The 13400-nt window shown below is 42.0% G+C and overlaps 1 protein-coding gene across 2 annotated transcripts in view; it reads left to right on the top strand.

Annotated features, from left to right (window-relative positions):
- Nucleotides 1–748: 748 nt before the first annotated feature.
- Nucleotides 749–13400, top strand: part of AMPH (amphiphysin) — a 340422-nt gene continuing 327770 nt past the window's right edge. For both annotated transcript variants that reach the window (XM_006887583.1, XM_006887584.1), the window contains exon 1: nt 749–817. In XM_006887583.1, coding sequence (XP_006887645.1) covers nt 749–817 — 69 coding nt within the window. The remainder of the gene's footprint in view (nt 818–13400) is intronic.

A 13400-nucleotide genomic window follows, 5' to 3' on the forward strand; every position in this document is an offset into this window, starting at 1 on the left:
ACTGACACACTGGGTACCACAATTGGCTTGCGCAAGGCGGAGATCCTGTCCATGGCGCAGGCTCCGATCTGTTGGTCATAGAGTCGCTATGCGTGGTGAGTCTACTCATTGCTACTTTAGAGCTTATCTTTAACTTATTAGAGTCCTCATTCTGTCTTGTCAACCAGCAGCTGCATTGCAGCTCCAGCGCCTTGCACTGATTTAATCTGTCTTCCAGTCATGCCCCCCAGCAAAGAAATAAAAGTCCGTTGAGGGCAGAACCCCTCGAGGGCTCTCCTCTTGAACTCGCCAGTTGTAAGGTGAGGGGTTCCAGCCCCAGTCAGGTTGCAAAGGCTGAGTAAGCCTGGCAGCCTCAGGAGAGACAGCTCCAACCCCATTGGCCACTGACCTTTCCATGAATTCCTTTGCCCATTCGGCTCCATTTCCTGCTGTTTAGAACCAGGGTTCCTCTCATTTCCCCAACGCACACCCCGATTTAAGAGGACCCAGCTCTTGCCAGATAGCTGCCCCGGCCTGGCCTTTCTCCCCTGGAGAAGCGCTCGCAGGGCATCTTGGCTGCGGCTTTCCAGGCGCGGTTTCCGCACCCTCCTCCAGGTCTCCCCGGTGCGTGCCGCCCCAGCTCTGTCGCTTTAAGCGCCCCCCCGCCCCTCTCCCTCGCGCGGGCCTCCGCCGCTCCTGCTCCTCCTCCCGCGCCTCCCCGCTGCCGCCGGCTGCCGCCCGCTCCTCGCCGCCTCCCGGCCCCGCAACCATGGCCGACATCAAGACGGGCATCTTCGCCAAGAACGTCCAGAAGCGACTCAACCGCGCGCAGGAAAAGGTCAGAAGAGGGCGGCGGGCGTGGCTGGTCAGGCAGCACCCTCCGGAGGGGCGCGGAAGTCGGCGGGGCTGCGGCTGCGGCGCCAGGGTCTGCGGGAGCGGTGCGCGGCTCTGGGGCCCGGGTCGCGCGGGGGCCAAGCTCTGCATCCCCGGCCACTGCAGCAAAGGCGGCACCCCAGCGCTGCGAGGGCCGGGAGGCGGGAGCGCGCGACCAGAGACCCGCAGATCCCATCCCAGCTAATTCCCAGGCCCCCTCGGCCCCGCGCGCCGTTCTGAGACCCGGGGAGGCGGCGGGGCGACTCCGTGAGCCCCGCTCCCAGGGCGCAGCGCGGCGCGAGCGGGCAGGTGCATCCGGTCGCCCCGAGGCTCCTAGAGCCCGCGCCCAGCTCGCCCTCAGGCAGTACAGAGAGAGCCGGACCGATTGCGGCTCCTGGGTAACTCTGGCATTCGGTGCAGCAGAAATGCTGGAGGTAGCCCAGATGGTCCAGGACCATCGGTTTGGTAGCCCAGATGGTCCAGGACCATCGGTTTGGACCAATAAGGCTGGATCATGATAATCGGCTGTGCAGTGTATACAGAATCACGGAGTTCAAAACAGATGTCTGGATGCACACATGTTCGGGTGTTTTTTTTTTTTTTAATGTATGTGTGTCCTTTAGAAGGTCAGCAGTAAGTATGACTGGAATAGGACATTTCTCTGTACATTTCTGCAAAGCAGGGAGTGTTTTATTGCCTTATAAAAATCTCTGTACTGCGCTGCAAAATTTGCGTTTGGGGTTGGTAGTTTACCCTTTTTGGTGCTATTACTGGGGGAGGGATTTGGTGTGGTTTGGTTTTTTCCCAAGCTGCTGAATAAATTTCTCACAGTAATTAGTTTTGATCCCCTCAGAGATGGGCAGAAATTAAACCAAGGTTTACACTCGACCAAGTGAAGAACTAAAGTACTAACTAGGTGCTGAACCTGCCTGGCTTACCTGAGTACTTGCTTGCATTTGACAGCACCGAGATCTTCATTTGGGTCTGAGCCAAGGGCATGCCTATTGTAGCTGGAGCATTGTACTTGAAAATGAACACCAGCTAATGAACCCATGATTAGTATCACTTGTTCTCTTCCATGTGACTGCATTTTCCATCGCTGTGATGCTGAGTGTTTGGTTTAGCGTTTTACTAAAAGTCACTATGCCAATTAATTTTCCTCTTTACACCTAGTCTCAGGCAGGCTGACCTCCACTTCAAGCAGACCTCAAAGATGGAAGTAGAAAAGGGCTCTGATCCTTTTGCTGCATCCCCAGGGCCCAGAGGTTGCCTCTAGCCTCTCCCTCCACACACACACCCTCTCAAATGCAGTAAGAGGATTGTATTTCTTTTAATATCTACCCAAGCTCTTCTTGAACTAACATGATCTCCCTCCTTCCACTGCTGAATTAGCAGTGCTTCCTGCTTCCTTCCAGTTCCTGATTACTTGCCCACGAAGTTGCCAGGAACCTGCTGATTTTGGTTTTTACCCCAGGTCTTCCAGTCATTTTTTTATTACATACTTTTAGACGATTGTAGTTTTTCCTTCTCCAGCTTCTATTGTAGGCAGTTACTTGAATCTTCTCCCTGAAGCTTTTCATTAAATCTACTTTGCAACCACAAAAGGAATTTAGTGATATGGTCTGCCTTTTCACATATTAAATCATTTCTTAATCTAGGTCACCAGCTGTTAATATGCCCAAAATAAATGAAAAGAAAATGTAATCTCCCTCACAGAACATGCAAGCGCTCATGAATTGGTAAACACTACCTTATTTTATTATTAAAGCCAAGTGTATGACTACAATTGTGAATGTGAGATCGCTCTTACATGGGGGTCGGGGCAAGTCACCAGGCTTGCCATTTTCTTACTTGGGAAAAAATTGCAAATGAACAGGGCCTGTAGAGCCTAGTTTAGAGTGGTAAGACACCAAAAGGATGAGAATATCTGCCCTTGGATATAAGTTCTGTTTTCTTTTGGGTCTTTGGAGCATCAGCTATGCTTGGTACAGAGGGCATGTGTGGATAAAGTAGCCCAGATAAGCCCAAGTGGAAGAGTACCTCCTGGATGGAAAGTAGAGTATGTGGCAGGTAGAGGCTTCAGGAGGCATCTCCTGCTTGAAGTTGCTGTCTGCATCTCCAGTGTCTTCACCAATGCATCTCAGTAATTACGCACTGCGCGTATTCCTGAGATCTCGTTTCTTCTAGAATTAGACTTTGTCACAGAGTCGGCTGTTTTGGCTCTCTTGTCATCTGTGATCTGTTTAACACTTGCATGCTCCAAATGTTTGTCCCACGTTCTTGGCAGGTGATGTGTGAGCTCTGGGGTCATAGTCAATAGAGTTGCACTGCATAGACAGCGCCTTCCTGGCAGTTCAAGTTTATCAGCTGCTTCAAGGGAGAAAAATAGATAATCTTCTTCCATGAGATTTACTGTCTCAGAAACCTGCTAGAGGGGCAGGCTATACTGAGGGCGAGGAGAAGGGAAGGAGGAGGCTCAGCAGCAGTAGGGTGACTTTTGAAGGGGTCCTTGTGACATGGTGGTTAAAGTGCTTGACTGCTAACTGAAAAGTTAGTAATGTGAAATAACCAGCCTCTCTACAGAAGAAAGGTGTGACAAACTGTTTTCCATAACAACTTGCAGTCTTGCTAGAGAATTGTATGAGTTGGAATCTACTCAACACAGTGACTTTCTTTTGGTATGACTTTCTATGAATTTAAAGTATTTTTTATTTAAAAGCACTTAAATTTCATTGATGAAAGAATGCAATACAAATATATAAACCAGACAAAACAACCACTTAATAAATGAAAACACTCATGATTCAATTAGCCACAGATTCATTCTCATTTGATTTGTATTATATTAAATATTTTCCCATGTCTCTATGTACATATTGATGCAATCAAAATAGGTTCATATTGTGTACATAGTTTTAATGAAAAACTACTGCCTTTGATTCAGTTCCAGTTTATAGTGACCCTCGCCAGGCTTCTGAGGCTGTATTATGAGGGGAAGCTGTCCATTCTTCTCCTGTGGAGTGCTGGTGGATTTGAACCACCGACTTTATGCTAGTGACCCAGTACTTTACACACTTCTCCACCAGGACTCCCTCATACATGGTTTTGTAACTTGCATATTTTAGTTAATAATCATAAATTTTCTTAAAATTTAATACACAAGTTACATATTGTCCATTAGCATTTTTGATTGTGCAGTGTTAGAATGCATGGATTTAGGTTTTATAAATTACATATTTCAGTTGATAATCATAAATTTTCTTAAAAATAAATACAGATAACTACTATATATTGTCCAGTATCATTTTTGACTGTGCAGTGTTAGAATGTGTGGATTTCGTGAACTCCCAATGTTTTAGACATATACTTTCCAATGTTTCTGTATAAAAATGTAAGTCAGTGAAAAAAATTAGGGAAGATGTTTGCACACACCCTTAATTTTCTCTTAAGATAAATTCTTGGAAGAATTATTGTGTCAGGGATATGTTCATTTTTATTAGCACTGAATTGCCATCCAGAATTGTTTTACCAAGTAAATAAGAGTTTTACATTCTCACCGGCAGTCCATGAGTCACTTGCCAACACTGGATATGAAATTTAAAATAATCTTCAGTGTTATGATTGGATAATGTAATTCCTAATTTATTTCATTTGTTTTCTTTTAAACAGGATTTTTAAAAATCCTAATTTTTTTTAGTTTGTGGACTATGTTTTTATATTTTTACCATTTACTTTGTAATGATTTTGCTAATTTTCCCGATACTCAGAACTTTCATGGTTTTGTTAGGCATGTTTCATGAAGGTGGTTGGTTTTACATGGTTTCTATTTTGGGTGGTTGAATTAAGATCCTAACTCTTGAAATTGTCAGAAACTTTTACTCAGACTGCCTTATGGAAAAAGGGAATTGCTAATAATAACAGTGTTGTAGTTTGGTTGTGCCATGGAGTTAGAACCGATCATAGCAGACCCTCCAGTGGCTTTTCAGAGGCTTTAAGTCACAAGGGAGGAGATTGCCACCTTTCTCCTTGAAAACAGCTGGTGGATTTGAACCACTTGCCTTTGATTGGCAGGATAAATACTAACCACTTGGCTACCAGAGCACCTAATAATAGCAAAAGCCACCACTTATTTCTTTTATTCTTTACATGTCTCAGTAAAGATGAACCTTTAATATAGAAATATGGTATGTGTTTTATATGTAAATATGAATATGCTTGATATATATATTAACTCACTTTCTCTTTTAAGCTAGGAACTGTTACTATCCTATTTTAAAGATGAGGAGGAGGTTAAATGATATGCCCTAATTCATACAGATACTAAGTGGTAAAGTTAGAGTTGGAACCCAAGCCACCCAATTCTTTCCTTTCGTATTACACTGCCTTCTGTGACAGTGGAAAGGGTGTGGATAGACAGCTCTCAGGCCTGCATGGAACCAGGGCTCAACCTTGGATACCAGGCTGTATTTGTCCACTCCTCATTTTTCTGTTGTCTGCTTTCTCAGTCTCATTCTTGGCCAAGAGCCCTCTCTTTGGCAAGATGGCTGCAGCAACTTTAGGCTTATAATTTCTTCCCAGTAGCTGTAGCTGAAAAGCATGTCTTTTCTTCAACATTTTTATAGAACTTCTTGGCATCATTATAAGTCTCATTGGTCCAGAATGGTCTTTGTGTCTGTTCCTGGAAGAAAAAAAATCTTTATGGTCAATGGCCAGAGTACTGGACTGAAAAAATATCAGATGTCCACTGAGGCATGCTTTAAACTCCATCTAGTGTTTATATAAATAATTGTATATTTAACAATCAATATTTGTTAAAATTTTTAAAAAGTTAGTTAATAATGCATAGCTATTTCTTATTATTTTTGTGTGCATGTACAGTCAAATCAGATCTGACGGGTACAGGAGGAGATTGTCCCTCCTTCCCCGGCAGAGCATCTGGTGGATTTGAACCGTGCGCCTCTGGGATTGTAGTTGCAGCTCCTTGCCACTAGGCCACCAGAGCTCCCCTATAGCTATTTCTTGATCTGTGTTCTTTTATGTTTGGTGAAGATGAAGATTAGCTCTTTTAGGTTCATCTATTTGGGAGCTGCACTGCCAACTCAAGAGGCAAGCTGCTTGACAGTTTCCTCCTTTGCAATATTGCCTTTGAAACCCCGCTGGAAGATCAGTTATGAGTCAGTTACAGCTTGATGGCACTGATTTTTTTTTTTTTTTACTTTCTCCCTCATCATCTGTTATGGCCAATAACTGTTGATGGACGCAGATTACATTTTTATTGAATAACGTACAGTCTCTACTCATATGATTAATTGCCTCTGAAAACCTGCTGGAGGGTCAACTCTTGGTAGATTCCACCTGTACGGTACACAACAACACAATGTACAAATCTTAAGTTTTCAGCTTGGTGAAATTTTATGTGCATGAAATTTTATATGAATAGTTGTTAGCCAGATCAAATTAGCAGAAATGTCCTTCGTTGTAATACCTCTTGTATTTAAATGTTGTTGTTGTTATTGTTGTTTATTGACCTCTTGCCAAGCATGACTCTTAACGATCCTACGAACAACAGCCTGAAGCCCTTCTATAGCTATCGACATTTATCAAAGTTCATTGAGTTTCTGGAGGCATTTTGTTTAGGAAGTGGATGCTGTAGACATTTAAAAAAAATCATTTGCTATAATTTCCCAGATGAGTAACTTTTAAATATGATAGCCTAGTGGAAAGATGTTTCACTCCCAACTCAGAGGCACATGGCTTGAATTCACCATTTGCTTTACTATAGAAAGATGGGCAGTCCCCACCTGTGCAACTCACTACCTCTGAAAATCCACTGGAGGCTCAACTATGTGTTGGATCTGACTTAATATTATAGAACAAATAAAACAATAATAATTTGGATTTTTTTGTGTGAAATGTCTTACAGTTTCTTGTCTATATTTTTTGAATTCATCTTTTATTCATTTGTTGAGGTTCTTTATATATTCTGGATAAGTCTCTTTTGTCAGATAATTTTATTGTGAATATTTTCTTCCAGACAATATTTTTATTAATCATGCCCTTTAATGAGTAGAGTTTGTTGAGTTGATGAAGGTTGAGATTTATATGTTCTAAGGAGTGCCCTTCTACAAGCTTAGTTATGTAGCACTTGCATTAAGTGGAACTGTTGCTTCACTAATGATCTCATTAGGTTTGTTCTCATTCAAAGAGGAATGTGTGTGTGTGTGTGTGTGTGTGTGTGTGTGTGTGTGTGTGTGTAAGTCAAGTGGAAGAAGACCCTGACCCTGCTCTTTCTGGGAGATGCTTGGGGATCCAGATGCCTTGTCTGTAGAATAGGTAGCTTGCATGGCTCTGCTTGTCTGCCAGTGCTCTTTGAAGCCTTGATTGCTGATGTGTACCCAGGATTTACTTTAAGATCATGTCAAGACTTTCTTATTGCTTGCTTCTGCATTGCACAAGACTTACACTTTCTCTTTAAAAACATCTTGTCTTAGAAGCTGTCACAATGAAAAATAATTATTATGAGACATCCTTTATAGAATTTACAGCTAGGAAATCAGAACTGTACGAACTTAGACTTTAACATCTGTAAAAGCCTGTTTCTCCTTTACAACACAGTGACAGGATGGAATGGATAATTTCAAGTGCAGCACGTGCTAATGCTAAACTCTTTGGTTAAAAATTACTAACTTGGGGTTTTTGAACTTGTCAAAAGAGCCAGGATCTCAGAGAGAAGGCAGAGATTCTTATGATACTTTGGGTAGAAGTAGAAATAATTTCATTTGAATGTTGAAAGCAGTGGGCCTTATTTTGTAGACAGGTAGATAAAGTAGGCCATATAGTTTAAACAACTATTTCAAGAATTTTATTTTGTTTTTGTTCATGATATGGGGTGTGTGTGTGTGTGTGTGTGTGTGTGTGTGTGTGTGTGTTGTGTTGCATACTATAAAGATGGAACTGGCCCATACCTGACTCTACAGCAGGTTTTCAGAGGCATTTAATTGCAGGTGAGGAGATTGCCTGTTCTTCCTTGGAGCAGCTGGTGGATTCGAAGCATGTGCCTTTGGAATTGCAGCTCAGATTCTTACCATTAGACCACCAGAGCTCCGTGTCCATGATGTACAGACTTTAAAAATGTCAATTTTCACCTCTTCCTTTGTCTCTCTATCTCTGTCTCTGTCTCTGTCTCTCTCTCTCTCTCTCTCTCTCTCACACACACACACACACACACACACACAGAGAACTGAGCTTTACACAGCTTTATCTTCCGCATTATAGTACAGGGGTTCTTCGAGAATTAGGTAATATTTCCTTATCAGCACATTATGCCTTAAGTTGCTCATTCCATTTCATTCTCATTCCATTTTTAAGAATATGCACATGAGACATCCTAAATATTTTAATTAATGTAATTATTGTTGTTACTTACCATTGAGTTGGAACTGTCTCGTAGGTAGCTGGTCGACCCTCCATGAGTTTTCAGAGGCAGCTAATCACACGGGAGGAAATTGCTCATCCTTCTCCCACAGAGCTGCCCATGAATTCAAACTGCAGGCTTTCAGGATTGCAGTTGCAGCTTCTTCCCACTGGGCCACCAGAGCTATTGATAAAATATTTATATTACCACTCTAGAAGCAGAATATGTTCTCCGTGGCTATGTGTGTTCCAGATCTTTGGAACTACATAGCTGATGTTGTTGTTATGTGCCGTCGAGTCGTTTGCGACTCATAGCGACCCTATGGTACAACAGCCCTAAACCCTGCTCTATCCTGTGCCAATCGCATGGCCTCTGACACACCCATCCCAATTAACCCAGTCACTGAATCAATCCACCTCATAGAGAGTCTTCCCCTCCTGCGCTGTCCCTCCACCCTCCCAAGCATGATGTCCCTCTCCAAGGACCTGTCTCTTGAGTACTTTAGAGAGGTCCTTAACAGCAGACTTTCCCATCGCAATACGTTTTGTGATTTCCTGGATGCTGGTGCCAAGAGTGTTGACCGTGGAGCCAAGCAAACTGAAGCTGTGAACAATCTCAATCTCTTCGCCATCCATCCTGATGCTACCAATTGGTCCAGTGGTGAGAATCTTTGTCTTCTTGACATTGAGCCTCAGTCCATACTGAAGGCTGTAGTCCTTGACCCTCTGCAGCAAGTGCATGAGGTCCTCCTCAGTTTCAGCAAGCAGGGTTGTGTCATCTGTGTAATGCAGATTGTTAATAGATCTTCCACCAATCCTGACGCCACGCTTCTCCTCATAGAGCCCGACCTCTCGGATAATCTGCTCTGCGTGCAGGTTGATACCTGATATGTTAATTTAAAAGATTTTAGTTAGCTTCGTCAGAATTTTCTGCGACATCTGGAACATCATGTCTTGATGTCTTCTGGTTTTGGTGGTGTTGTTTTTTTTCTTCTTTTCTACACTTGCCTTGGGAATTGTTCGGTTAATGCCCCAAGTCTTGTTAAGCTATCAGCACCAAGCTAACTTAATTTTCTGGGAAGCACTTCTGTGATTGGTTTGGCTTCTGCATGACCAATAATTGCAAAGGTGTTAGCAGAGGGAAAACTTGGACATTGGCATTGTTGAAATGAATAATTGTCCCATCATCTTTAATCTTCTTCACCTCTTCAGTATCAGCAGTGTTATTCACAACCAGTTTTTTTGTTTGTTTGTTTTTTACTGGTTGTGTGCCGATGAGTCAGTACCTATGCACATCCAAAAACTTCTCCAACAGGGTAAAAAGGGAAACCACAGATTCGATGGCACAGGAGAAGGAGATTGCCCCTCTATCTCCAGAAGAGAGAATTTGGTGTGGATTCCAACAGCGGGCTTTTGAGATTGCAGTGCAGCTTCTTGCCATGAGGACACCAGAGCTCCACAGCCTTTTTTCCCCCCATGTTGAAATGTGGTGTTGTTTTTTTAATTTTAAAAAGAATTCTTTTTATAAAAAAATATTATTGATTTATTATTAATTTAAATGAAAATTTACAGAGATTTTGGATTTCCATTCATTCATTGTTGCACTCCCCTCCAGCCAGTTTTTAAAGAGAACGCTAAAGTTTTTTTGTCATTGGCTGTAGCTTTTTTGTGCACCACTTTCTTCTTTTTGTGAGCTGTACCCCTGTCCTCTACTGGCCTGAGGCTAAAGTTCAGCTGCCTTTTCTTGATTTGTGTTGTTGGTAAATATGAAACAGGGAGGTGGGGGTGTCCTCCAAAAGAAGTACGTGGCAAGAGGATGAGACGTGCCTCAGCGCGGACCGAGATGTACTAAATGGATTTCAAGTCTGCAATTTGAAAAAAACAAACCAACAACAAAACCCCAGTAACAACCAGCCCCTTTAAACTTCCCGAACAAAAGTATCCAGAGACCATCCTTTCTTCCCAGTGTGCTACACTCATTTCTGCCTGTGACCGGATCTGAAATTTATTGCAGAAGTTGTGAAATTCTTGGAGGTCAGGGCAAAGCAAAGGATTCATTCTTTGATGCCTCATCAGAATCATGTAGAGAAAGTAAATTGACTTTTAGTAATTGACTTTCTTATGAGACCCTATAGTGTGTCCAAGGATTTGGGGTTTACACTAGGGATCATCTGACTAGAACACTTAAGAAAAGAAGTGAGCGAGAGAGTTTGAAAGATTGAGAAAAACATGACCATATATGCAGAATTAAGGAGCTCTGGTGGCCAGCTGCTAAGAAGCTGTGCTACAAACCTGAAAGCATGAGGTTCAAACGGTTCAAACGCTCCAGCTGTTCCATGGGGAAGGATGGACAGTCTCCTGTAGTGCCACTAACTGTCTCTGAAAACCTACCCAAGGGTCAGGTATGGGTTGACTCTGACTCAACAGTACACAACAACAACAATGTGCAGAATTATGTGAAAATCACAGTGATAGTCATTGTGATTTCCCAGGACACTTCCCTGGCCCAGCTTTCAACATGGAAATGCAGAATCTTCAATCTTATTGATTCACAATCTAAATTTAAGTTCTCATTTGGCTGTAGAAGCACTTCCTGAATGCATATTGAACAAGTCTCTTGTTAGGAAGGATGTTGGATAAATTCATCCATTAAATCTTCCTTTTGAAAGGTCTGCTATTTTATAGCAACATACCAGGTGTGTTTGTGTAGAAGTTACTTGGAACAGATATGGGGAAATCCGAAAGCAGACTTTCTGAACAGTTTGATCTCATGCTCGGGCTGTTATTTAGTTGAAAGCTTAATTAATTTTTTGTAAGTAGACATAACTTGAAAAAATATTCCAAGAATTGATACCTAGTGTTGGAGATGAGTACTAAGTATCCTGTATAAAGGGACAAACAGTTATGTCTTGGAGAAGAAGGTGCAACCAGTATACTCCTTGGATGAACATTTCTCAGCTACTTTGGGCATGTTGCTAGGAGAAGTTACTTTTTGGAAAGGGCTATCATACTTAGAAATTTGGAGGATCATCATAAGAGAGGAAGAACCTCAGTAAGTTCGTTTGACACAGTGACTGCAACAATGGACCCAAATGTGTCAGGAATGAGGATGACACAGGAAAGGACAAGGTTCAGATTGGTTGTTCATAGGGTCACTATACGTCATACTTGACTGGGCAGTTACCTCTGAGGTGATTAACTGCCTCTGAAAACCTCCAATGGGAGGGTCAGTTGTTGTTTGATTCTGACTTGATGGCACACAACAGCAGCAGCAGCAGCAGCAACAACAACAACAGCAAAAACAACAACAACAACAACATCTTAGAGTGTATTCCTGTAAGGATTTAATAGGCAGATACAGCTTATGTGTAAGTTTATTTTGCCCAGTGTTAACTTTTCATGGCACATATACTTTGTGGAGTCAAATCTGCTAAATTTATGTATTTTAGTAGTTACTTGGTTTACTGGAAGTCAGAATGGTGGGATTCTTAATTCATTTAGAGTTATTTACAGTTTGATTCATACACTATAGTGGTTCTGACTCCACTGCAATAAGTTGTTGGGTTTTGATGGTTTTTGTTTGTTCGTTTGTTTTTTAAGGTATGCATTACACTTGCTAGATTCCACAGACTCACAGGAGTTGATGGAAAAGGGAACTTTTAGACAAACCAATAAATACACTATTATTAATTTAAAAGTAATAATTAAGATGATATGGGAAAATAGACTTTTTCTGCAACTAGGTAACCTAGAATCTCCGACAAATGGCAGACTCTGAAACATCTACCTGAAGAAGGTAAACTAAGATCCCAAAGACTGGTTTCAGCCATACTGGCCAGAGGATGAGGCCAGGGTGGCATGATAATAGGAGTTGATCAGAAGTTCATGCATTAGATTCCTTCTTATTTATTGATTATAAATAAGAATTATAGGAGAAGACTCATCACAAACTTGTGCAGATGATACAGCATTGCTTGTAGAAAGTGAGTAGTTTTCAAAATAGTTGTTACAGAACTCAAAGGCTTCAATATGATTTACATCTCAACATCAAAAAACCAAAAAAATCCTCACCACTGGACCAATAGGCAACATTATGATAGATGGATAAAAGGTTGAAGTTGTTAGCTATTTCGTTTTTACTTAGACATACAATCAACAGCTATGGTAGCAACAGTCAAGAACTTAAAAGATGTGGTACATGGGGACTTCTGCTATTGAGGATCTTCCTAAATTTATGAAGAGAGAGGATGTCAGTTTTAAAGAGTACAGTGTGCCTTTGGTGTTCTGATGTTTTAAAATGGCTTTTGTATCTATTACCTTAGTCTCCTCTGCAGGTGCAGACACATGGTTTACCCAGTAATTAGCATCTTCAACATCATCCACAGCTGTGAGGGTAACATGAGAGAGAGTTAACCTGACTCAGGAGAGACTGTTGCAAGGTGGAGCCTGATGAAGCCTTGGAGACAGAGCCAGAGAAAGAGTTAAAGGTTATGCTTGCTGGATGATTGAAGGAAAAACTGACATGTGACTGCTCTGAGACAAAGCTGGCTGTCAATTGAGGAATCCAGAGGCTTCTTGAATTTGTGTTGTTGGACTGACCTGGATGTAACTTGCTGACTGAGATGCTGTCTGAACTGAGAAATTGTCTATATTTGTTCCCATTGCAAGGAGGGTGACCCAACAGAGTGTGGAAACTATAGAACAAATCGTTGATTTCACATGCCAGCAAGATTCTACTGAAGATTATCCAAAAATGACTGGAACAGCACATTAGCAGAGAACTTCCAGAAGTCCAGGCTGGGTTTAGAAGGGGTCATGGTACTAGGGATATTGTAGCTGATGTTAGATGAATCTTAGCTGAAAGCAGGGAATACCAGAAGAATGTCTATCTGTGTTTCATTGATTATGCAAAAGTTTTTGACTGCATGGATCATAACAAACTGTGGCTGACTCTGAGAAGAATGGGAATCCCAGAACATTTAATCGTGTTAATGCAAAACCTATACTTGGACCAAGAGACAGTCATCAGAACAGAGCAGAGGTAACACTGCATGGTTCAAAACTGGGAAGGGTGTACGCCAGGGATGTGTCCTATCTCCATACCTTTTCAACCTGTATGCAGAGCAGATTATCCG

The sequence above is a fragment of the Elephantulus edwardii genome, unplaced genomic scaffold, assembly GCF_000299155.1.
Source record: "Elephantulus edwardii isolate Elephantulus edwardi_28Jun2011 unplaced genomic scaffold, EleEdw1.0 scaffold00059, whole genome shotgun sequence".
NCBI classification, from domain to species: Eukaryota; Metazoa; Chordata; class Mammalia; order Macroscelidea; family Macroscelididae; genus Elephantulus; species Elephantulus edwardii.